Genomic DNA, 26,996 nt, shown 5'->3' on the forward strand with positions numbered 1-26,996 from the left:
GTAACTAGCATGGGTGGCTGAGGAGAAACACGTGTACATGTGAGGCATGTATAAAAATGTTTATAACCCTAAACTAGAAACAGAACAAATATTCATCATGAGTAGAATGAATAACTAAATAGTGCTGTAAGTATACAATGGATTACTATAAAAAAATGGGAATGGACAAACTGTGACTATGCAGTACAACACGGATGAATTTCATGCACTTAAGATAAATGAAAGAAGCCCGACACAGTAAGATACATGCAGTATGATCCTACTTGCATAAAGTAATAGGAAGCCAAATCTAATATGTGGTGTAAGAAGTCAAGATAGTGGTTATACTAGGAGTAGGGGAAATGGCACTAGTGATTAGAAGGGGGTGTTAGGTGGGCTTTTGCAGTGGCAGCAATGTCCTCTTTATTAACCTGTTTAAACAGGTGTTGGATTTGCATTAATGTATTGTGCTGTATCAGGTCTGACAATGAAGTTCGCAAACTTGTTGCAACGATGTTGCTAACCATTTTTTGATATCAGAGGGATTATTCATTATGAATTTGTAACAACTGGACAAACAGTTAACCAAGTTTACTATTTGGAAGTGCTGAGAAGACTGCGCCATGAAAAAGTTAGACTACCTGAACTTTTCGCCAACAATTCATGGCTCTTGCATCACGACAATGCACCAGCTCACACGGCACTGTCTGTGAGGGAGTTTTTAGCCAGTAAACAAATAACTGTATGGGAACACCCTCCCTACTCACCTGATCTGGCCCCCAGTTACTTCTTTCTTTACCCAAAGATAAAGGAAATATTGAAAGGAAGACATTTTGATGACATACAGGATATCAAGGGTAATACAATGACAGCTCTGATGGCCATTCCAGAAAAAGAGTTCCAAAATTGCTTTGAAGGGAGGACTAGGCACTGGTGTTGGTGTACAGCTTCCCAAGGGGAGTACTTCGAAGGTGACCACAGTGACATTCAGCAATGAGGTATGTAGCACTTTTTCTAGGATGAGTTCGCGAAATTAATTGGCCAAACTTATATATTTAGTTTTGTGCAGTTTTCAGTATATATGTAATATCACACTGAAAAAAAATTTTAAACTTTTTCTTTGTTTAAGAATACATTGGTAGAATCTCACTGACTATACAGGGAGATCACTTAGGAAGTAATGGTAACATAGTCCAAGTGGGAGAAACCGATTTTCCCCTTGAGCTTTGCTAATGTGGTGAAGATGGAAAGGAAACTTATTCGAGAGCTATTATTTAGGAGGCAAAAGGCACAGGATTTGGTGGTAAATTAGATATGGAGTGTGAGGAATGAGGGGGTATCCAGGGTGACTCCTAGGAGCCACTGATTTAAGAAACAAAAGAAGCCGTCCTCTATGAGAAAGGACAAAGGATAAAATGGATGAAAATAAAGTTACATTTTCAGGTTTGGTAGCAGAAAGGGTCAAAGACCAGCTGTGAGAAAGGAGGGAGGGAGGGCTGTACTGTTCAGAGAGCAGTGAAAGTTCGAGAAAGTAGCTGCGGAGAGTGGGAGAGTGAATAGTACTGAAAACTATTTTGAAGTTGATGATCATGAATTTATAGTGAAGATGTACCCTGAAGAGTGACTTGCTCCAGCTGCACGCAGCTGCTCTTGTCCAGGCATGAAGAGAACGGGTGATTACGATCACACATGCTTGGAAGTTTGCCAAATGGGTGTGATCAGTATACTTTGGGAGTGATATGATAGTTCAACATAGATCATTAAGAGGTTGTGATAAATCCCAATTTTCTATCTTCATCATAAAGAGCATCTCCAATAAGCACCTGTTCTAGAGTTCCCTGGGAATATGCAAATTTACCTGAGAAAGTAAGATGATAGAAGCCAGCGTGATGTAGGTCATAAGTTTCCAGAATTACTGTACTCCTCTCCTTTTAAGCATACTTTCCATTGTCACTGAAACCATATCACACATTACCATTTCCTCTTCCTTTTTTTAATCTTTCTCTTCATTATTCTGTTTCTCAAAATCCCTTTCTCTGTCTCATGTTCTCTTTCCGTTTGCATTGTATGGGGAAAATAAAAATGAAGTGGACACACTATAATTGTATATGGACCAGGCACCTTGGGACCAGAGAAAGTAAATTGACAGGAAGAGTAGTGTTTCAGCTTTTTTGATATATCAGTTTATACATAATTTCAGGCTTTAGTAAACAATGGAACCCACTGCAAACATAGCAAGCCCATACAATTTCAGTGACATGCCACCTAGCATTTGGACCCTTGGCAAAATTGCAAAGAAAGAAGTTTCGTCTTTGGCATGTGTTTATCTCCCTTTCTCTTTCTTCTGTTAATACCTCATTTATTTATTCATTCAGTCATTCAGTCATTTATTCCACATATGTTGAGTGACTACTATGCATCAGACATGAGCTAGTTGTCTTTTAGCCACTCACACTTGTGGTCTCCAACCCAAGGGACCACTCGTCCCCGGTAAATTATACCTCCTTCTTCCATGACTCAATCAAAACCAACCACTTCCTAAAGGGCGGATATTAGATTTTTACTTAAATAACCCATACCAACATATACATAGATAGTAATAACTATAAAGATGTGGCAAGCTGTCTCCTACGCACTTTATAAATATGAATACATTTAATTCTCATAGCACATTATGAATTAAGTACCATTATTATCTCCACTTTAAAAAATGAGAAACCTGAGGCATGGACAGATTAAGTAACATGCTGAGCAGGGAGGTGACAGAGGCAGGACTCAATCAAGGAGTCTTTTTCCAGAGCCTGGGCTCTTAGTCACTGCGCAACATACCCTATACCTCAGGCTTGTGGTGAGGAGAGAAGAGGTGCTGCATTCTAACAGGCTCTGCTATGGGTTGGGATTGACATTTGCTTTCTGCTTTGAAATGACTCTTGTTCTTTCGTCAGGAGTCCAATGGTCATTAGTGTAGGATTGTTCTGTGGGTATTGAATTTTCTATAAACGTTACAGAAAGTAAAAGTCTATTCATGACCCTGATTTGAAGAAACACCTCTTTATGGTCACTGGGATCGATGAAAATGAGGGTATAGTTCATCTAGACAATTATTCGTACCTATGACTCTCTGGGCCTATTCTACGTGGCTTCAAGGGTGTTGAGAACTACCCAGAGTAGCAGAAAGAGGAAGGATGTATACATGTAGGATCTTAGAGAGAGAGAAAACATGGAGCTAGGTTGTCCAGTTAGACACTTGATGTGACATGTAATTTCTACTGAATCAGTGAATTAGAAGAAATGATTTTGAAACATTTATCATCAGCATCCTGTTAGGAAAATTAAAACACATATATTACTTCTTAACTTTAGAGGCGGAGGGGGAAATGGATGGAGCAAATAGTACGAGATGCTCAATTTTTCTTTCAGCAGAAAATAAAATAAAAAAGTGTATTAGTGTTTTACCTATCACTGTGCCTTGAATAACACAGACATGAAGGAGAGAGTGCACTTTCTATCTCTCTCCTTTGGTGATGTCATTCCTCCTCAAATTCATTTTCATTGTTTGACTCATGTATTTGTTCTTTTCTTCTATTTTTATTCATTCGTTCACTTATTCATTTATGCACCTATTGCACAAATGCTCTTTAAGTGTCCCCCATCTGCCGTGCATTATTCTAGGTGCAGAATAATTTTCTGCAGCTAATAAGACACACAAGAATCCTGGCCCACAGAGTGTACAGTCTAAGGAGGGCAGTGATAATAGGCAAAGAGAATCTACTAAAAAAATAAGTGAACATAAATGGAGAAATAACAAGTTACATAAATAAAACTGACTGATATGACAGGAACTGGTTGAAGGCTATTTTATTTGAATAGTCTGGGAAGATTGTGTAACCAATGAATACATGAATGAACAAATGGGGAAGACAGGTACACAAATAAATGATAAAATGTAGTATGTCATATATGTAACAATAGCGTTTCAAATAAAGTACTCTGTAAGCATAAAGAAAAAGTTATATATAACCAGGAGTCATTTAAAACATCCTTAAAGCTAGATAAGGTGTTAATAGAGAAGATGCTGAACGAAAGACTTTCCTGACTGAGAAAATAAAATGAAAAGAGATAAAGTGAAAGGGAACACTTGCCATCTCCAGCCAAGATGACAAGGAGCAGAGAAATGGAGGCAGGGTAAGGGGAGACGTTTTGAAAGCAAACGAAACAGATTGGAGCCAGATCATGGTAGGCCTTGAACACCAAAATACAAGTTTTAATCAAAAAACAAAAAAATTCTTCAGGCAAAGGACTTGAATAGACACATCTCCAAAGAAGATATACAAATGGCCAACCAACATATGAAAAGATGCTCAACATCACTAATCATCAGAGAAATACAAATCAAAACCGAAATGCAATTATCAACTTACACTCATTAGGATGGCTACTATCAAAAATAACAGAAAATATCAAGTGTTGGCAAGGATGTGGAGAATTTGGACCCTTTATGTACTGTTGAGGGGAATGTAATATAGTGCAACCACTATGGAAAACTATGGAGGTTCCTCAAAAAAATAAAAACAGAACTTCCGTATGATCCAGCAATCCCACTTCTGGATATACATCCAAAAGAACTGAAAGCTGGGTCTTGAAGGGAGATTTGTACACCCATGTATTAGCAGCAGTATTTATAATAGCCCGAAGTTCAAAGCAACCCATTCTATCAATGGAAGAATGGATAAACAAAATGTGGTCTATACATACAATGGAATATTATTCAGCTTTAAAAGGGAAGAAAATCCTGTGTCACATGCCACACACAACATGAGTGAATCTTCAAGACATTATGCTATGTGAAATAAGCCAGTCACAGAAAGACAAATTCTGTACGATTAGCCTTAGATGAGATAGCTAATGTGGTTACATTCAAAGAAACAGAAAGAATAGTGGTTACCAATGGCTGGGGAAGGAAGAAAAGGGGAGTTGTTTAATGGATATCGAGTTTCAGATTTGTAAGATGAAAAAATACTGGAGATCTGCAACAACGTGAATGTACTTAACACTACTGAACCCATGTACTTGAAAATGTTAAGATGGTCAATTTTGTATGTTTATCACAATAAAAATATTCTTCAGTTATTTAAGTCCTCTAAATTGTTATGCTCTTTTGGATTAAACTTGTAAGACGTTGTGTGTGTATGTGTGAGTGTAAGGTTTCGAGAGAAATATGTATCTGCTTGGATCTACATTAACCTCATTTCTCTAAACCCCACCTACATGGATCTTGGAAACTTGTCTTACATTGAGCAACAAGCTAGCCTAAACAAGGGGACTTTGAAACGTGCTTTATCAGTCTTTATCACTTTTGAATTGTTAATATTGGCGTGTTGCAAAAGGTCCAATTATATTAGCTTCCCCATACGATGTCATCTGATAATAGGACCTCTTTTGCCCCACCCCCTTGTGAGTCCTAACACATTTTTCTAGTGTACACTTTTCTAGTTTTATACATTTGTGCAATGTCTAGGTCAGATACATTTTTATTACGTTTAATATATTCAATATATGAAAATAAATTATCTGATATATAAGGTTGCCTCCTATTAAATGTGGATCAAACTAACTATAATTAAATGATATAGCCAAGTGAATATTAATGTTTAATATTGCATTACTTGATTACTGCATACTATATTTTATAAGTATTGAATCACATAAAAACACATAAGATGAATACCAAAGCACCTTATCTTCTACATTAGGTCACAAGTTCTGAGACAGAGCACATAATTTTAAATGAGTTTAAATTTGGAAGTCTTGTGTATTCACTTATAATTATTGATTAAATTTTTTTTCTTTTTTTTCCACCTTTTAGAAATTCCCTTCTACAGTTATTTGCATTTTGTGTTAACACAGGAGGGATACTTTTCATTGTACAAAACTGGCTCACTTTACGTAATCTGAACTTGAGAAGCTAATGTTTCTCAGGTTTCAAGACAAAATGCTAAATGTGTGGGAGCACCTACTGGTGAAGGATGATATAGTCCTATAGACTGCTTTTATTGGACCTTGTAATTCAGACCAAGTTGGAGGGCATGAGGATTATGAATCCCTTAAATGCATAATTAAGGGAATCCTGTTGCCAGACAATGGTTATCGCTGAAATATTGTAACAGAGTGGTCTTAGTCAGGAAATAGAAGAACTGAGAAGATACCACAAAACAAATATGCCATTTAGATGGGACCACAACTCTTAACAGGCATACAATTGTTTAGTATTGATGTACTAAAACGTTTCAAGAGGGCTGAGACCAGGTCTGTCTTGTTCACTTTTGAGTACCTAATACAATAACTGGTATCTTGAATATGTCAATAATTATTTACTGAACAAATGAATGTTAACCAGTTTGGGCATTTCTTCCTCAAAAGATGAAAATTTACCCTTTGTTATCCTCCCACAGGACCACATCCATCATTTATAATAAAAACAATGAAAAATGCATTTTGTGTAAAGTCTATACAAATTTCCTTTTCAGATGGAAAAATACATCTGTTTGGTTAATCAGAAACCTTGAACCACTTAAAAATATACTTACAACTTTAGAATTAAAAACAGTAATAATGAAAACTGACCTAAACCAATTAAAAGGAAGGTGATGGCGAGTTGTATAGGTTTTGTAATCAAATATTACTAGGTTCACATTTCAGCTCTGTATCTTTGTAGCTGTGTGAGGTTGGATGAATTACTTAACCTTTCTGTCTTAACTTTCATCTCATTGTATATGTAATGCTTTGTGCCTACTTGGTAAATAATAAATAGTACCTATTGACTTTTTCTGTTACTGAGGGTACTCCTTTTCCTAATTTTCAATGGACTGTAAGCTTCTTGGGACAGGGATCATATTTTATTTATTCCTAGAACCTAGCACAGTGACTGGCATAGGTTGGTACTTAATAAGTAAGTGTGTTGAATTAATAAAGAAAATAAATATTTAAGCAACTCCTTGGTGACTATTGTGCATAGTACTTCACGAGGTGGTGCACCATACAACTTGTAACTGAGGTGTATGTAGACAGATACCCAAGAGTCATTTACAATATAGAGATAGGGCATTTTCTACCACTGGGATAATTTGTAATTCTTTCGGTTAATCAAATTTTTCTCATGATGATGAAGACATTCAAAAGGAACGTAGAGCTCAAGTAATTGCACATTGGGTGGTGTCTATATTACAATGTATTCACCCGTAGCCACATTCTAGTTTAGCTGCATAGTGACTTTTCCCTTTAGGGACACTTTTCTCATCTGTTTTCATTAACACAATCCCTGCTTATAAGTGTAGGTAACTGGTTTTGAAAATGTCACAATAGAAACTGTGAAGCAATTCTGTACTTGGTAATCAAGAAAGGTACCAATAATGAAGAAGGGATTTGCTTTTATAAAAATATTTTATACATCCCTCTGAAATTTCTCTTGTGGCAAACAGTACAACTCTAAAACATAGTTGTCATACCTAAATGTATATCAGCAGAACTGTACATACTCTGGGTTAGGTAAAAGTACTTTACACTTGTAAATGAGAATAATTATTGCTCATAAAGTTTCAAAGGCATCTCTTTTAATCAATGGTTTAATATCAATGACAATTTTCTGCACATATCAGAAGTATGTAACATTCTCTGGATTTGGGTTCCAATGTGTAACAAATTTTTCTAGGCTTATGGAATCAAAAAACTATTCCAAACAGATTTTAATAGGCAAAGAGTACTGCCAAATATGAAATTATACTTGGAACCAAAGTCTCAAATAAAAAACTAATATGTTCATTTATACCTTCATTGGCAGAGCAAACTTTGACACAAAAACCAAATTACTATCAAGGGAAAACCATTCCGATTGTAAACAAATGTAAACTTGGGTTGAATTTCAAGATATATTATTCTCCTTGAGATTCCTGGACAGGGATTTTTACACATTATGTTATTTATAAGCGCATACACACTGTTTTAGACTCATGCTTGACACAACACTACATACTGTAGAAATATAATGCAACATTTTCACAGAATGCAGCTTATTTTTCAAGGTTGAAAGGTAACAACAACAACAAAAGCACATTTGAAACTTGTAGCTTTGTTTGACCAACAAAAGAAACAAAAAAAAACATAAGCCAAAAGTTTGGGTAAATACGTAAAATGGTAAAAGGAGTTTGAAAATTGAAATATCCTTTTCAATTTTCTTTATATTTCTTTATATTTTCTTTTTCCTTTTCTCTTCTATTCCTTGTTACATTTAAAGATAAAGATGGCTAATTAGTTTCTTACTCTTGTTCACTTTTTTCATAAAACTGTAAAAATAGTAAAATATGGTATGTGCATTAGAACATGGAAACAGTTAAATAGTACATAAATACAGATTGAAATCACAGTTTCCCCCCTCCAAGTTAAGAGTATATTGGTCCTGGAAGAAAATTCAGAAAATAAATAGGCACAAAACAGTTCATGGAAAACATGTTCCTTTTATAATTTTAACATTTAAATTGCAGTGTAGCTTTTAGTACAAAATTTTAGTACAAAATCTTTGAATCCTGTACATTATAAGTAATGAGTCTTACTTACTTCAGCTCATTGGTATGATATATTAAATAAGGGCTAATTACAAATCTAATATTTGTTTTGGCATTCTTTTCAAAGTTTCAAAACATAAAATATTGGGTCCTAAATGCTTGATTGTTTTCAAATTATGAAAATTATGTACATGTTCCAAATGAGGATTTTTCATTTTCGTCTTCTATCTTTAAAAGTTAACTTAAGACACCTGCCTCAGATTTTTTCCCTACAGCAGTATCAACTGGATAACTGCTAACATAGAAGTTAAGATTAACGAACAATTTTCATTAAGTGTAAGTTTTGGTTCCATGCATTTTTTTAAACCTTTGATTACCTGCCTCACTTTTCTAAAGGAAGCAGTAGTAACTGACAAATGAATAAATGGGTAGCTATGATACTAAAAGAAAAACTTAAATAGCTGTACTGTTTATGATTTTATAAGATAAACTTCATATAGGATAGTTACATTTATTGATAATTAAAAATGTTAGCCTAGTTAGCATGGCAGAATTGAAAATATCATGATGTTCTACTACAGTCATCATAAATGACTTCCAGGTAATCTACTACCTGAGAAAGTCTGAGAATCGCTGATTTAGCATCTATTATGCCTATGTCTAAATAAGCAAATAAAATTCTAAACCACTACCAACTGATCATTACCATTTTTCCTGGTCTGTCAATATGGTAGCATAGACAGTCAGACATTAAAATGCTAGTCCTGCCTTTTGTACTTCAAACTCCAGGGTGCGTGAAAAGATAAGATTTATTTCATATGACTGTTCCATACAGATTCTTGTTGGATAGATATTAAATTTACCTATAACACAATTAATTCCCCTTCTGATTGCTGGCTGTAGAGGTATGTTAATATTATGAGTGCATAGTTACTGAAAGATTTGCTAACTTTCTTGGCTCATTTTAAACCACAGACCAATGACTTTTCCAGTTTGTACTTAATTTCCACTATCTTGTAAACAGTAACCAAATGACACTAACATTACCAAATTTATTTTCTTCTTTCATCTAACTTTTATTGATATTGTAGCCCTGTTAGATTTCAAGGATAGTATGTAGTGGAAATAGAACTGAACCGGGGAATCAGAATTTCACTTGATCCCTGGATCTGTCCCTATAATAAACTGCATAATTCGGGCAAGTCTGAGTGTCAATTTTTTCAAAAGCAAACTAGGAAAAATAATATATGCCTCAAAAGATTGCCACAGGATAAAAATGCAATAACGTAAATGAGGATTGTAAACTGTAAAGTACTGTTCCATCTGTTATTACTATTGTGATTCTGAGAATCCCTATGTTCTAATATAGTATTGCTATTTGAAAAATGTGGTAGACTCCTCCTTTGTGCACAAAAACAAGCTAAGTATTTCTGGACAGAAGTTGCAACAGATAATGCTGCCAAGCAAAATAACAGGCTGAGACAAACGTTGTCTGGATACTTCTTCTCTGTATTGGCAATTCTCTTTTTAAAATGAAAGTTTATTAACAAATATATAATATTCATCAAAACTAATTTGGTATGTTCTCACCTTAATGTGATCAAAATCTAAAATAAAAAAAGTATGTGGCATTTTATACATGTATAGCATGCTTTTTTCTTTCAACCCCTACCGTTAAAATAATTTTTTCATATTTAAATTATTTATCAAACTGTCAGATATTTTTTATATAGGTTTAGTTGATCACTAGCAATGATAAACCTGAATTCTAGCTATTAAACCTAATAACCATAAAGACTGAAATGTTATTCAAACTTCTAATTTTATGCACCTGATTTCAATCCAAATGCTGCTCTTAAGTTGTTTCATTCTCAAGATATCTCCCATGTTTGGTAAGAACTGCAGACACATCACATACACATAGTAAACTCGGTATTCATAATGAATTCACCTAGAAAATCCTGTTTTACAGGTGAATTAGGCTTTCACTAGGAATTAGTACAAGCCATAATGACTAACCTTACATAATGCATTGGTTTATTTTCTTCTAAAAAGTTAGATCATATATTTCCTTAATGCTAAAATTTTATAAAATATTTCTTGTTGCTATTTTTCTCTGTGCTTAGTTTAACACAATGCATGCACTATAACAGTGTCTTGTCGCCTTTACTTAAAAACTAACTTTTAAAACATGTAAAAACAAATTAGGGTGTTTCATCTTCATGTTTGATTGTTTTCAGCACTGAGTCTTCACCCAAAATTTTACATAGTTCATTGAGTCTCTGCTGCATTTTGGGAATTCCAGCTAGCTGAGATTCTAGCTTTTGTTTTTCCTCACTCAGTGTTAAACGGATTGCAGTATCCAATTGTTCAAAGCGCCAACCTCCTTCACCATCAAACTGTAATAAATGAGTATGGTATTTCCTGCATAATCAAAGTGAAATAATGTTATTAGCAGTAATAGTAAAAAGCCATTTTAGTTACCATTCTAATTGATTTCCAAAGGTAAATTTTAAGTAAGGTGCCTATTTTACATTTGATTTTCAAATTGGTAGTTACAAAATAGTCACAGGAATATAAACTACAGCGTAAAGAATGTAGTTAATAATATTACAACAACTATGTATAGTGCCAGGTGGGTACTAGACTATTCGTGGGGATCACTGCATAAATTATATAACTGTCTAAACACTATGCTGTACACCTGAAATTAATATAAAATAATATTGAATGTCAACTGTAACTGAAAAAAAACTAATAAAAAAACAAACAAAATAAAACCAAAAATGGATCCCCTGATTGTAGAACAAAACCCCTTGATTTGAACTGTGATATTAGCCCAAAAAAATTTTCATTATGTTAAGCCCCTAATATTTGGGGACTGTTTATTATAGTAGTTGGCCTCTCTGAGTAAAACATAGTTTATACTAAAACAAAAGGTTTTTCTAGATATGTATAACAATGGAAGTAACACCAAGAATAACAACTGCTTATTCAGTTGTAACAGTTAATAAATCAGAATTAAAAAAATAAAAAAACTAGAACAACTTATACTCTTTCTACCCTATCCTGCCTCCTCCAACCTGTAAGGTCTACAGGCAAGATAAATAAAAATTAATTCACATTTTATTTTTCTATAGTTCCCACATAGAAAGTAAGCCATTTCCTGGTTTAAGCCTGACTTTGAAAGTTAAACATTCATAACAATTTTATAACTACAAGATTACATTAACTCATTGCTTTGACTTAGGAAATTTTTTTCCCCTCAGAGGCCTTACCCCTTTTTTGTAGCTATGTAAAGAAACAAGAGAAAGCCACCATGTAAAAAAAAAAAAAAAAAAAAAAAAAAAAGAAATCCCTCAAGAGGTTAAATTTTTGGATTTTGTTTGTTTCTTTTACTCCAAAAGTCATTAATCTTTAAGACATTCTATTGCTTAGTTTAAATTTATTTTATATTCTGAATGTATTGCAAAGACAAACATGCCGTTGCATCTATTTAGTTATTTTTCATAACCCAGTATGGCTACTGAATTAATATCAAAGCATACTCAGAATGGGAACAAGGAAAGGAAGCTGAGGAAAGACAAACTTTTTAAAGGTTATACAGAAAAACCTGTATTAAAATTGTAATAATATACACCGATAACAAAAGATGACTACAAGTCATGTGTATACATTTTTTTAGCACCTCCGGTATATTTTATATTACACATAATATATATTATATATATTTAGAAAGCAGTATATCCAGCTGTGTACCAAGCAGCACTATTCCTTGAAATGGCTCCTTATGCCTCTCCATTTCACTAGCTTCATTGGTCTGGGGTCCGGTGACCATGGCTTCCTCTTCCTGTGTGTAGAGATCACTGCCCAACACTCGGCGTACGTCAGCCTGGGGTGGTAAGCCCCAAGTGTTCTCACAATGATGGTAATTACCGCGTTTCCCAGAAAATAAGACCTAGCCAGACAATCGGCTCTAATGTGTCCTTTGGAGGAAAAATTCATATAAGACACGGTCTTATTTTACTATAATGTAAGACCCAGTCTTATATAAGACCGACTATTATATAATATAGTATAATATAATACTGGGTTAATATAATACTGGGTTATATTAACTGGGTTAATATAATATGAAATATAATACCAGGCCTTACATTAATTTTTGCTCCAAAAGATGCACTAGAACTGATTGTCTGGCTAGGTCTTATTTTCAGGGAAACATGCTATGTGTCCATTTGTGCCTGAATTCTTTCACTTAACAAAATGACTTCAAAGTTCATCTAGTTGTAGCATGTATTCGTACCTCATCAGTTTTTATGACTGAATAATATTCCATTGCATGCTACTGCATATTTTGTTTACCTATTCATCACTTGATGGGAATTTGGGCTTTATCCTATTTTGATTGGACGGTTTTAACATGCTGCAAGATGGTAAAACTAAGCTGGGTTCAAGTACGTCTAAAAGAGTATGGATGGACCTAGAGAACATTATGCTAAGTGAAATAAGTCAGACAGAGAAAGACGAATACTATATGATCTCACTTATATGGAGAACCTAAAAAAAAGAATGAATGAACTAATCAGAAAGAGTCTCAGAGATATAGAGAAAAACCTAAGGGTTGCTAGATGGGTGAGGGGTGGGGATAGGGGTGAGGGGTAAGGGTGGGGATAAGGGTGGGGATAAGGGTAAAAGTGAGGGGATTAGAAAGCACAATCGGTAACCACAAAATTGCCACGGGGATACGAAAGTCAATTTGGGGAATGTAATCAATAATGTTGTAAAGATTTTGTAGGGTATCCGATGGACACTTGTCTCATTAGGGAGACCACCTCAGGGATGGTGTAGATGCCTGATCACTGCACTGTACCCTTGAAAGTTGAAGCTGAACAATAATGAATGTCAACCACAAGTTTATATATATAACTATATATATAAACTGTAACTATAACTATATATATAGTTACAAGGAGTGGCATACAGCATTAAAAATAGAGACAGTGGAAATGTAATGGCTGTATGCGATGTCAGAGGAGTAGTAGGGTAGTAGATGGGGGGAGAGGGGTTATCACTGTGTGAGGGATATAAATGATAAATGTCTGACTATTACATTGTTTTGTACACCTGAAACTAATTTTTTTTAAAAAAAAGAGTAAAATCACTCTCAAGCTGAAGGTTGAAGTTCATGTGTTTGATAACATATGACAACAGAATAATGATCTTTTCCATATACTTTGGAGTATCTACTATATTTAGTTTCTTTAGTTTTCAAAAATTTCACCTCCCAACAGGTGGGAACTTACAAAAATTAAATTGAAAAAATGTAATTCCATGTCAAGGGAAAAAAATAAAAAATGTGAAAATACTGCTATTAAAAATATGAAAGCTAAAAGCAATGGAAAAACAAAAGAAGAATGTTCATACAGGAAAGAGACATACTGGTAAAAATATCATTTTGTTTATTTAATTCTCAACTTTTCTTGGGCCTTCCGAACCTTGGATCTACAACGATGAGCAATTTTAGAATGTGGTAATTTAGATCTTGGGCAACTTCCATCTTCAATATACAAGGAAGGTTCAGCTCATCATTCCATTCCTACAACATTGTTTGATTTCTACATGGAAGGAAGAAACTGTATAGGTGTTTTAGGATCTGAGATTCAAAGGTGTGTTCTAGATTATAGGCTAAATAATATTTTGGGGTTTACCTTAGAGGAATTTAAAAGAAACTACTATATTAACTGAGGTTCATTGGCAATAATCTGCAGACTTCCTGCACAAATAGGATACAGCATAGGAGAGTGGTAATTATAAAGCTATAATTGTATTCAGGAATCAAATAATTTAGTAAGCTTCTATAATTTTTGACCACTTCAAATACTGGTATTAATTTTAATCTTTACAATAAAAAATCACCCATTTGTTCTTATGGGAAAAATATAATACATCTTTTCTCTCTTCTGAAATCTTTTCAGGGAAAATAAGAATTTCATCTGGGGAGAAAGGATAATCACAAATAATAAAAAAAGAAAAAGAAACGATAGATTTCTACAAGGTGAAATGACTAAACTGTGGCATAAAGTAGAACTAAAATGATTTTTTAGTTTTATGTGGGAATGTACTGTGAGTAGCTACCATTAAAAACGTGTTTTTCTTATTAAAAGACATAAAATTACGGATTTTGTTATTTCCTTAAAAAATTATTTGTCCACTACACACCTATTAGAGTGGCCACAATCCAGAGCACTGATAATACCAAACGCTGACAAGGTTGTGGATCAACAAGAAATCTCTTTCATTGCTGGTGGAAATGCAAAATGGTACAGCCACTTTGGCAGACAGTTTTGCAGTTTCTTACAAAACTAAGCATACTCTTACCATATGATCCAGCAATTGCACTCCTTGCTATTGACCCAAAGAAGTTGAGAAAACTTATGTTCACACAAAAACCTGCATATGAGTGTTTATAGCAGCTTTATTCATAATTGCTAAAATTTGGAAGCAACCAAGATATCCTTCAATAGGTGAATGGATAAATAGACTGTGTACATACAAACAGTAAAGTATTATTCAGTGCTAAAAAGAAATGAGCTATCAAGCCATGAAAAGACACGGAAGAACTATAAATAAATATTACTAAGCGAAAAAAGGCCAATCTGAAAAGGCTAAATATTGTATGATTCCTGCGATACGACTCTGGAAACGGCAAAACTAGGGCGACAGTAAAGATCAGTGGTTTCTAGGCGTTTGGAGAACAGAGGGCTGAGTAGGCAGAGCACAGACGATTTCTAGAGCAATGAAAATATTCTGTATAACACTATAATGGTGGATACATGTTATAAATTTGTCCAAACCCATTAAATGTACAACACCAAGAGTGAACTGTAAGAGTAAACTATAGACTTTGGTGATAATGCATCCGTCAATACAGATTCATCAATTGTAACAAATGTACCACTCTGGTAGGGGAAGTTGCCAATGGGGGAGGCTCTGTATGTGTAGGGCAGAGAGTATATGGGATATTTCTGTACCTTTCTCTCAGTTATGCTGTGAACACAAAATTGCTCTAAAAACAAACAAACAAAACACCCCAAAAACGAAAAACAAACAAAAAACTCTTAAAACAACTTATTTGCTCGTTAAATTCTAAAAAAATGCCTGACTGCTTCCAGTGCCTCTAGGCTACTTGAATAAAGAAATGAATGACAGGATTGCATAATAAATCTATTGACAGAGGTCAGAAAACCACCAGGACTGAGAGAGAACTCCATGTTATCTCAACATGTGATCAATTAGGAAGCATGTCTGTAAGTGACAAGTCCATACCAGAAAGAGCTCAAGAGTTCTTCTGACCTGGTTCTATGTCATCCCTGAATCAGAGAATTTACAGGCAAATGTTTTTACTGTCTTAAAGATCCAGTTCCTATTGGTTTACTCCAGGAAAAAGTCAGAGGAATCACTCTTATTGACATGGACCCTAACTCTGTCTTTGACAACATCAAGACTGCCTCTGGAGAGATTAGCAAATCAGGGTCCTATCCCACCAGATGCCAATAAAATCTTAACAACAGAGAGACAAACCATAAATTTCAGTAGAAAGGGGTCACTTCATAAAATGCTCTATTTTCAGGTCAACTTTCTGGGGAAGAAACATTATGAAAAATCTAAAGGTTAAAATGAAATGTGAAAATAGATTATCATCTTCTCTAAAGAACTAGAATTCAGAGTCAAAGAACTCTGATCTAAAGTGAATACTTGGTTTACTCACAATGTTTAAACATCCCCTATGAGGTGAAAGGTGTATAAGGACTTCAGAGGTTATTCAAATAAAGCTTGCTACTTAGTCTAGGTTTCAAGCCATGTACATGATGACAGCTTTGGCATAGGATGAGATCAGCCACCTGCTACAGAATGTTCCAGTCTGTCCCTCAGGAAATAGGCCAAGGATATAGAGTCCACTGAAGTTACTAATATGTCAAAATAAAATATATTGATTGATTAAACAAAAATGCAGAAGTACACAGTGGAATGTAATAGGAATGAAATAGTGTTTTATGTTTGTGTATGAGATACATTTTGAGTTCCTTATAATACGTAGTGTAGGATACTACAATATGGAGAGTGTAATCATGGTGACTTTTCTCATTTTTCTAGTTCTCAGTTTCTTCAGATGTAAAGTAGGAATAATTAGACTACTATTCTCTTTAGGGTTGTTATGAAGTTTAACTAAAATGAGCCTAGTAGAGAAGAGTTGCTGAATCTGCATTAGCAATAATGGTGATGATGATAAATCAATGGAAAGTAGGGAGATGGTAAAAATCCCAAGAGGTTTTATGGGTTATTATTTATAAATTATTTTCGTTTGCTTCTGATGGATTTTTTCCTTAAAACAAAACACACAAAAGAAGTTTTTTGTTTTTTGTTTTTGAATCTGTGTTTTCTTCAACTTAATCATTTGGAGGAATATCAAGTTGTGGTACTCCCTCCCCTCCCCCCCCGGGATTTTGAAGAAAGAACTAAAAAGATGATGTAAAATTATATATTATTTTCCAGTACATGCTACAGAATTATGAATATTTTCAGTTAAAAAAATCACCAAGTTTTACTACTTCTTTTCAGGATTATTAGGATTATTAGATTATTGATAGTAGTTTTCAAATAGCACATTAATGTTATGATGCTATGTTTGGGGTATCCAAACTACTAGTATGCAACCTGACAGAAATACAGATAGAAAATAAGTGAAATGTCATAGTATCAAGTTTAGAAAAGTTATTCTTTAAGAAACATAAGGGAAAAACGATCTATCACACAACTGCATTGGAAACACTTACCAAAGTGAAGGTCTGTGTGTTATAGACAGTAAGGAAATTCCAGCCCCTTTTGCAGCCTGAAATATTTTTCCTTCAACATCAATGCTGACAGCACTGGTACACTCATCCAGCAATGCGTATTTTGGTCTTTAAAAAAATAAATTAATGATTTTTCTATTTGAATGATATATCTTTATTCGAACAGTATGAATTGCAATGTTAACTTTTTTAAAGGAGCAAAAAGTCTATGACATTATTAAAATGACAAATGATAAAGCAGAAGAGCAGTCATCCTCCTTCCCCCTTTGGACTAGAATATCATATTCGCCTTATATTTTAAACAGATTTTCTAATACCTGCTCATAGTGCAATAAGCTATATTGTTATGCAGATGGGTGAATCATAAATGTGAGGCTTAGGAAAGATGAGGCAGGTCACTGAGTGCATTTTCCTGCAGACAGCAGGTTTTCTTGGTGACAAGGTCCTGACTAATTACATGAAAAATATATTACGATAGCTAATTATCAAATAAACCACAACCTCGTTAGAAAAGATTTACTGAGAAGATAATTTTATCAACAATGTGAATACCTAATCACTATTAATGGAATTTTGTTGCTATAAGACTATGCAAAATTTAAATATGCCTAATCTGACAAGTATAGAGTGGGCGTTAAACCTGGTAACATTGTAACCATGCTTCATAAACAAATTGTTAGGGGGAAAAAAATCAGTAAATATTTTTCTGATTGTACTCAACGATTTTGTTGTTTCTAGCTCAATTTTTACTCTGGAACTGACTCTCTTCACTACTATCAGAGGCATCTATCACTTGCCACCATTTTCCTCTGTTTATTCTGTTCATTTCATCTTACCCCCCTATTCTTATCTTTTTTTCTCCTGTACCTGTTTTCTTTCAAACCTGTCTGGACTTTAGGTATGTATTTGATACTCAGCAACATGACTTAGCTTTGTTAATAGGACCAAAGGTGAACTCATGCAGTTACTTATTATTTACTTCAGGGTTGAAAATCATTATCAAGTATTTACTAGGACAATTTCCGCCATGAAAATACTCTGTTTTTAAAAAATACAATGAAAAGATAAAAATTGAAATCAGCAGTAATTTCTCATTCAGCATAAATATAATAATTAGCACTGTAAATTGCTTCTGATGGATTTGCTTTTCAATGAGATCCTGTTACATATTCGGGGCATGGGGAGGTGGGGAGTAGTACAGGCTCATAGACCCGGGAGGAGTTAAAGGCAACTTTAACACCCCATTTGACTTGAATAACCACTCTCCATGCAAAGAACTAAAAGATCATTACAGGTTCCCCAGGACATCAACAAATGTATTTGCTGGTTTGCTTTTGGTTATGTTCTGGTTTAAGTATTTAGATTTACTTCTTTGTCTGAGTCACTTGATCACTGTTTTGTGAATAATTTTTTTTTAAGTGGAAAAGAGGAAGGAGAAAAGGCAGTATAAAAGAAACAGGTTTGGTTTCCAGTTATAAAATAGTCACAGGACATAATGTACAGCAAGGGGAATAGAGTGAGTGACATCATAATAACTGTATGGTGACAGACTTACAAGACTTATTGTGGTGATCACTTTGTAAGGTAATAAATGTTGAACCACTATGTTGTACTCCTGAAACTAATATAATACTGTATGTCAATTATAATTAAAATAAATTAATTTAAAAAGGAATTTAAAAATTTTCCACATTAAAATATGAGAGCTTTGGGTAAAATTTTCTTTTTTAGGTAAATTTCTTTGCATTAATTAACTTATATTGTGTCTTATTTTTCAGAGTGCTTTGAGCTAAACAGAAAAGATGCCAGTTTTCAATTAGAAAAAAAGAATATATGTCACACTCTGTTGTCATAGCAACCCTTAGTCGAGCAGATTTAAAACGCTTTTGATTCTTTGGCAGGACTAGTGTGTGCGTGCGTGCGTGCGTGCGTGCGTGTATGTACTTAAAAATGCTAAACAACAGTTTGAATTTGGAACTGATATAATTAAGCAAATATCAGATAATACTGTTTCTCAGATTTTTCTTCTGTTTTCTTTTGTGTATTATCAAAAGAATGAGCCTTGCAAAGTATCTAATCTATCCCCCTCAAGACAGGACTTTATTGATCAACCTTTAAACATTAAAATTAAAATCCTCTCCAGAAGAGTGTACAATTATGATAGTTAATCCTCCCTGCCAAAGTTCTCCATTTTAGCTAGCTCATATTTTTCACATTGCTATTCAAATTTTTTTATTAATCCTTTGAGGATGAGGGGAAGCAGTTTCTCATTATTATACTTTTCCTTCACTGGGTTTAATTCCTATTTCATTTTATTTTTTCCCCCAATAGATTCTGCTTTTCAACAACTTCCTTATCTTTTCTGATCTTCCAATGGATCACTAAATTTTCTTCCCACATATACTTGTAACTTGATCTTTATTCATTCTCACATTATATCCAAAGTATTTTAGATATACAAGTATCAACTATTTACTTCATGTTACAGGTACTTGAAATTGCTTTGGGTTGGCATCTTTTATTAATGCCACTTGCTCTTCATTATACTGTGTTTTTTTTTATTAACACACTGACGTGGTGAGAAATTTACAGTCACATTTTACATTCCATCATATTACATTTCGCCAACTATGCTGGTGATCATATTACTGAATATTTATGGACAAGGCTCAAACAGATTCAAGGTGATAGTGAGTAACAGCTGGTCATAAATGTAAAACTGTAAAGTTCACTGTTGAATTTTACCACGTCATCTGAGAAAGGGGCATTACAAAAGGCACTTCACAAAAAATTCTAAGTTAGCAAATTTTGGTTCACATATTTTTTTATCTTGCCATATTCTTAAATGAACCATGTACATTATAAATACTATGTTATTAACACAATAAATTTTCCCATTAAAAAATTCCAGCAAGACACAAAAATAATACTGTCTGATTTAATTTATGAATCTGAAGAATAGAAAGAACAAATTTATGATGATAGAAATTAAAACAGAAATTATCTGTGAGGGAATCTGACTGGGAAGTGGCAAGAAAGACTCTCCAGGGTGACAGAAATGGTCTCTATCTTAATTGAGGTGTTGGTTACATAATGTCTATACATTTACCAAAGTCATTGAATATACTTAAGGTCTGTGTAATAGATACATAAAATTTTATAGTAATTGTTTTAAAACTCTGACTAGCTATTACATAACAGCTTACAAAATAGAGGACTATAAATTGTAATACTTTATGCAAATAGTTACATTGCAAAAGCAAGATAAGATCTAATTTCTATGTATCAAGACTGACAAGATGCAATCCCCAAATTTTAAATGTTATAGGTAATAAGACAACAAATTTTTTCTTCTTTTTCCTTTTTTAGTTTTCTACTTTTACGAAATGAACATATAATTATATTTTAATAAAATTGTTTTAAAGATTTATTTTTCAATGATAAATATTATATATTATATTCTTATCAAAAAGGATGAACCAAAATATAACTTAGCTTTTAGCTCTCATTTTCAGTTTACAGGAAAAATAAAAGATTGAGGAAATAAGTAAAGAATCCCATGAAGAAGCAATCAGATATATCTAGAATGGGCAACATTCTTACAGAACAACTGATTCAGTTTCTTTAACAAGTCAATGGCAAAAAAGAGGGGTGGGGGAAGGAGGCCAGGCAGGAGCAGACTCTTTAGATTAAAAATTAATTAAGAGATATAATAAAACTCAATATGTAAAACTTGTTTAGATCTTGGTGTGAGAAACCAAGTGGAAAAAGATATTTTTGAGACAATGTGGGAAACTTTGAATATGAACCCAGTATTAGATGACTTTAAAAAATTATCAATTTTATTAGGTACAATATGGTATATTATTATATAAAAAAATGTCTTAATATTTCAGAGATTGATGCCAAAGTATTTAAGGGGAAAAAAATGCCACAATGTTTGGGATTTACTTTAAAATGATTCAAAAATAAAAATAATAGATAAATCAAATGTGGCAAAATATCAGACTTGTTGAATCAGTGTGATGGGAAAATTGGGTTCACCTTACTATTTCCTCTTCTTTGATACAGTTTTGATATTTTTTCCATAATAAAAGTTGTTTTTTTTAAATTGATAGCCAACTAGTTACTAAATGTGGACTAAGTGCTAAATGCTGAATGAGGTTTACTTGATAAATTTTTGCTCTTTTTATCAGCTTTTTAAAGTTTTCTACAAAAGTGTTAATGCTTCCACTGTAACTCCAGCATGGCATCTGCCCCAGCTTATGGCCCATTCATGCGTTCATGTACCTAACTCTTGGTCCTTTTTGACCAAGATGTAAGCACTAAACGTGACTAACTTGTTTCCTAATAACCTCCAGCTCTCCATGCAACTCAGGTTCTCATTGCCAGAGGCTAGGATAAAAAATATAAGTTTCTTTTTCAGAGAGGACTAGGACAGATAAGAGAAACAAATCAGATAAGCTTTACTACTTCTTTTCAGTGTCTTGTGCCTGGTATCTTTGGACACCAAAGGCTATAAATACTAATATGAAGCTGGTTGCAAAGCAGAAAAGTTTTATCAAGAGAAATTATTCCCTTCATCTTTCTTTTTCTGAGGCCATTAAAAGCCATGCTGGCTAGTTCCTTTTATCACTGGCTTCATCTCTGATTTGTTGAAAAGAGCACTACTAAACTTAATAGATTACTGAGTGGTTGAAAAGTTAATTTAGTTTGAAGTAAACAATTTAATTCAGAAGTATTACTGAATTACTGTATTCACGACAGTATAATAGTGCTTATGTACTCTTCACAATATAACATTAATTAATAATCCTACTTTCAAACTACACTTGATCTTAGCCAAAAGGCCGAGAAGCGATACTACTTTCATACGTAGGATACATAAAAAATTAATTTTGTCATCTAACATTAGTTGACATAAAAGAAATAGAAAAAAAGAGTTGGAGATATCTGTCACACAAAAAATAACGTAAAATTTTTTAAACTGCAAATTCGAAGCATGAGTTTTTCAGTAAGATATTTTTAAACTAAAGATGAGGACACTGAATCGTCTCCAAAAGTTTTATGGTCGTAACGATGGAGTAGCAGTTTCCTGAGTATAGATAACACTTACCTATGATAAAACATGCGAGCCATGCCCATTCTTTGCTTTTCCCCTCCTGACAGGACGTCTTTCCAGTCCATAATGGCATCCCATCCTTAAAAAAAAAAAATGTATATGTATACATATATACACACATATATGTATATATATGTGTGTACATATATGGATATATATATTTGGATAGACATAGATTTGGATATATGTATTTGGATATAGATATTTGGGTATATATACATATATCCAAAACCATAAATCCAAATCTATATATATCCATATATATAGATATATAAATATATATCTATAGATATATCTGTATATGTTATAGCATTTGTTTAACTGTTACTGTTTTTACCCTGGACAAGTGATCCCTGGCAAGTTTAAATTATTAACATGAAGAACCTAATATTTTAATATTTTATAAAACATATGCTTGGATAGAGAACCTCATGTATAAGCATTTTGTTTTAGATTTGATGTTTTTAATGGCAATAATTCTTTTTACTGACAAAACATCTAAGAATTCTAACTATGGACACTTTTAAAATTTGCTTCTGAATGTCTCCAAGAGTTGGTGTACTCACTTTGGAGGGTGGTAGGAGAAAAGACCAACCAATTTGCATGAGCCTACTGCAAAGGCAGCAAAGCATAAGGCAGGATCTAACTTAAATGGCTTCCATGTGCCTGGCACTTTATATGCGTTTTTGCATTATTTATTCTACAACCTTATATGGTAAATATTATAAGTTGCCTTTTATAGGTGGGTTAACAGAAATTCATGGAGTAATTGACATGTCTAAGTTTACACAGGTAGATGTCAGAGCTAGGATTTATATGTAGGTCTGTGCCATCTCTTACAAAATCTTCACTGCTGACTTTTTGTTGGATATTCATTCAAAAAGCAAAGGTATTATTTAACAAAATAGATTAGACCTATACATACTGATATAGAAATGTCTCCAGATTTCTTTTAATATGGAAAACCAAGTTGCTGAACTGTATGTGTCATTTTCTTGGGTAAACTTCCAGGAATGTTTTATCTATTTAAAAACATATCCTATAAATTTATAGTAGAAAAAAAATCAAAATGCCATCTGATTTAAAGTTCTTGTTTCTAGTGAAAACTGTTGAAATAAAATTTACTCTATGACTGAATTTTCTAGCATTTATGAAACATAAGTGAGGATTTGAAAAATAGGGTCAGATTGCTACACAGTGGCGAAATATTCTGGGCTTAAATATTTTACCCTGCCAACTAAATGAAATGGCACAAGACAAAAGTATTAGGTCAAAGGAAATTTTAGCTTTGTTTATTTAAATAAATCATATCCTTTGTTCCACTAAACTCAAAAGTTTTGGTAGGCAATATTGCTTAATCACAGAACACATAAATCAGAACTCTGAGACATATCACCTCTGATGCTTATTTAGTGAGACTAAGACAGGTAAGAAGAGAATAGTTTTCCTGCTTCCTAGAGAAGTATAAACAGCTTTAGCTCATGTTCATTTGTTAACATTTCTACTCCTTTCTATTTTGTAACCTTTTTGATGGAATGAAACACAGTTTTTAACTCCATCTTTAAGTAAAGCAAAGCATTTCTCTAAGCAAGGTATTAGCTAAACAGAACTTCAGTATGTTTCTTCCAAAGTAAGTGAAGTCCTTGCAAATTAAAGCACTTTCCTGCTTTGCTTGAAAACATATTTCATGTTTTAAGGATTAAGTGGATTTCCTTGGAATTTTCTTTTTTTTTACGTCTAAGGGTATAACAGTTATTATTAGTGTCTAAGAAACTAGGAGATAGCATAGCACAATGGCATACTGGGTATAAAACACTGACTTTGAAGTCAGGTTTGTTTGAATCCCTATTCCACCATTTGCTGTAGGCCCTTGGGGAATGGATTAGACTTCTGAATTTCATCTGTAAAAGGAGGTTAGTAAAACCCACATCATTGGGCAGTTATAAGTATTAAATAAGATGACTGTAAATTGCTTAATATGTTATATTCTGCATAGTAAGCACTCAATAAACCAATAATAAATAATAAACTAAATAAATAGCAATTTATTTAATAAATAAATAAATAAATAGCAATTAATATTACATTATTAAAGTTGAAACATTCTTAATAACAGTTCTAGAAGTTCTTGATGAGGTCTAAAAAAATAAAATAGCTCACATTTATTATAAACTTCTATTTAGATTATTGGATTTCAAACTTACCCAAAATAATTGACCCAAGATTAATATGCAGCATTTATTCTGTCACAGTGTTTTAATACTGGGAATGAATTGACCATAGGAAACAAAAAGAAAATGCTTTCCATATTCATAAATTATGTTATTACAAACACCATAAAAAATAAACATAATAGCATCTCTCTAGTCTGCCTCATTTGCTTATTGTAAGGGTCAAATAAAATAGTATATGTGAAATTTCTATGTAAAATATCAAGTACAATTACACAAAGACAAAATAGTATAGTATCAATATTACAACTAGTGATATTACCATTAGCTACTAGATCTCATGTGTTTATTATATGCCACTCTTCTAAGAGCTTACACAGAGTCTTCTTTAATCTTTACAGAATCCTTATAAGGTAGATATTTAGCTCCATTTACAGTTGAAGATACAAAGAACTGTGCCAATTAAGATTTGATTTCAGAAGTCTGACTTTAAACTTACACTCTTACTTCTTACAGAAGTACTACCCTGTTTCTTCTGATAATATAACTGGGATAGGAAACAGAAGATAAAACCCATGCAAAATTATATTTGGATTCTAGTTTGTTATCTCAGTAGTTTTTCTAGGGTATCAAATGATATGGTACCAAGTTATTTGGAAGTATGACTATTACAAAGCAATTCTCTTTTAAGTTCATACATATAACTGCTATTCCTAATCTTTCAAAAACGTCTTACGCCGAAAAACCACAGCATAGAAGTTCCCATATTTTATCTCATTCTCTACATGCTTGAAAGAGAAAAACATGTATTGGTAAGACTGTGGGTATAAAAACCAAAAAGAAGTTACATGATAACTACGTCTGAAATTACTAAGTTTAATGTAAATTGAGAACTTGGCAGGAAAATATTTCTCTCATAGGTTGACAATGGCCTTAGGAACACTTATAATTCAAATATGAAAGAAAAAAAAACTTTTTCAAATGCTAGTAGCAGGCTCAATAAAAAGCCTAGTGTGCTGCATGAAATATAAAATAAGAAGAGAATGTCAATAACGGAAAAGCAATTAAAGTTGGAAACTCCATCTTTCCTTGAGTGCTAATATTCCAACAATAGCATATATTCAAAATAAAGCAGATACAAGTTTATTTTTAAAAAACAAAGTTAAACGCATTTTTAAAAAAGCAATAATAGAACTCACCTCCTTCTCTCTGAACTATATGATAAAGGTGGACATTGTGTAGGATACGTTCCAGATCGTGGTCTGTATAGCCTTTATCATGCATGTCATCCACTGAATCCGGATAAATGACTTGATCTCGAAGACTCCCAAGAGACATGTATGGCCTAAAACACACCAAACGTACAAGAATCCTAGCATAAAGTCAGTTTCATTTACTCAGTGTGACATCCCGGTGGTCTGAAAACTCCACAGCAGACTTTAAATACCACATTTCCAGGAATGTCTTTATTTTGTAGTGATGAGTATTTCTCTCTCAGGCATGGCAGTATAACGCACTGTTATGCTCCCGTAAAAATGTTTTGAGACATAGCCAGAAGGAAAGTGTTCTATTGCAAAATCTAACAAGAGATAATGGGACATTTTCAGCACAGAAATACATACTTGCCTTGCTATATTTTATAAATGTTGCTTCTGTATTTCATCTAATATTATTTGAGTTAAAATTATAAAATTTAAGGTTTTGACCCAGCAATGTGAACAAATTTTTTTTTAAATGCCATTCATAATAAGAGAAATACAAATTAAAACTACACTGAGTTTCATACTTATCGGATTGGCAAAAGTTCAAAAGAAACAGGTACTCTGATACGATGGTGAAAATGCAAAATGGTACAACCCTTTGGAGGGGATTTAGCAAACCAACATATTTGGCCTTTCACCCACTTCTAGGGATTTACTCTGAAGACATACTTCCAAAACTATCAACAACAACAAAAAATGCATAAGGTTATCCATTGCAGCATCGTTTGTAATTGCAAAATATTGAAAGCAACATAAATGGCCATACAAAGGAGAAGGACTGAATAAACTATAGTTCCTGCACTATGCAGCTGTAAAACAGGGTGTGGAAGATCTCTGTGAATGGACACAGAGTGATTTTCATAAGACGTTGTTAGGTTGAAAAGCAAAGTGTAAAGATATATGTATAGCAGGGTTTCTCAACTGCAGTATTTACATATTTAACCAGATACTTTTTTTGTTGTTATTGAGGGCTATCTTGTATATTGTAGGATAGTTTGTGCAGCATATCTGGTCTCTACCTGCTAGATGCTAGTAGCATCCAGTACAGG

General features: G+C 33.4%; 1 protein-coding gene across 4 annotated transcripts in view; it reads right to left on the reverse strand.

Annotated features, from left to right (window-relative positions):
- Window positions 1–26,996, reverse strand: part of ABCD2 (ATP binding cassette subfamily D member 2) — a 116,902-nt gene that overhangs the window by 52,693 nt on the left and 37,213 nt on the right. For 3 of the 4 annotated variants that reach the window (XM_081061337.1, XM_081061336.1, XM_081061338.1), the window contains exons 7-9: window positions 25,885–26,030; window positions 22,509–22,593; window positions 17,375–17,500 (exon numbers count right to left, since the gene is read on the reverse strand). In XM_081061337.1, the coding sequence (XP_080917463.1) occupies window positions 17,375–17,500; window positions 22,509–22,593; window positions 25,885–26,030 (357 nt within the window). Of the gene's footprint in view, window positions 1–7,409; window positions 10,962–17,374; window positions 17,501–22,508; window positions 22,594–25,884; window positions 26,031–26,996 lie in introns of those variants that run through there. The other variant, XM_081061335.1, reaches the window with a different exon arrangement.

This window comes from Rhinolophus hipposideros (genome assembly GCF_964194185.1).
Source record: "Rhinolophus hipposideros genome assembly, chromosome: 9".
In the NCBI taxonomy this organism is placed as follows: domain Eukaryota; kingdom Metazoa; phylum Chordata; class Mammalia; order Chiroptera; family Rhinolophidae; genus Rhinolophus; species Rhinolophus hipposideros.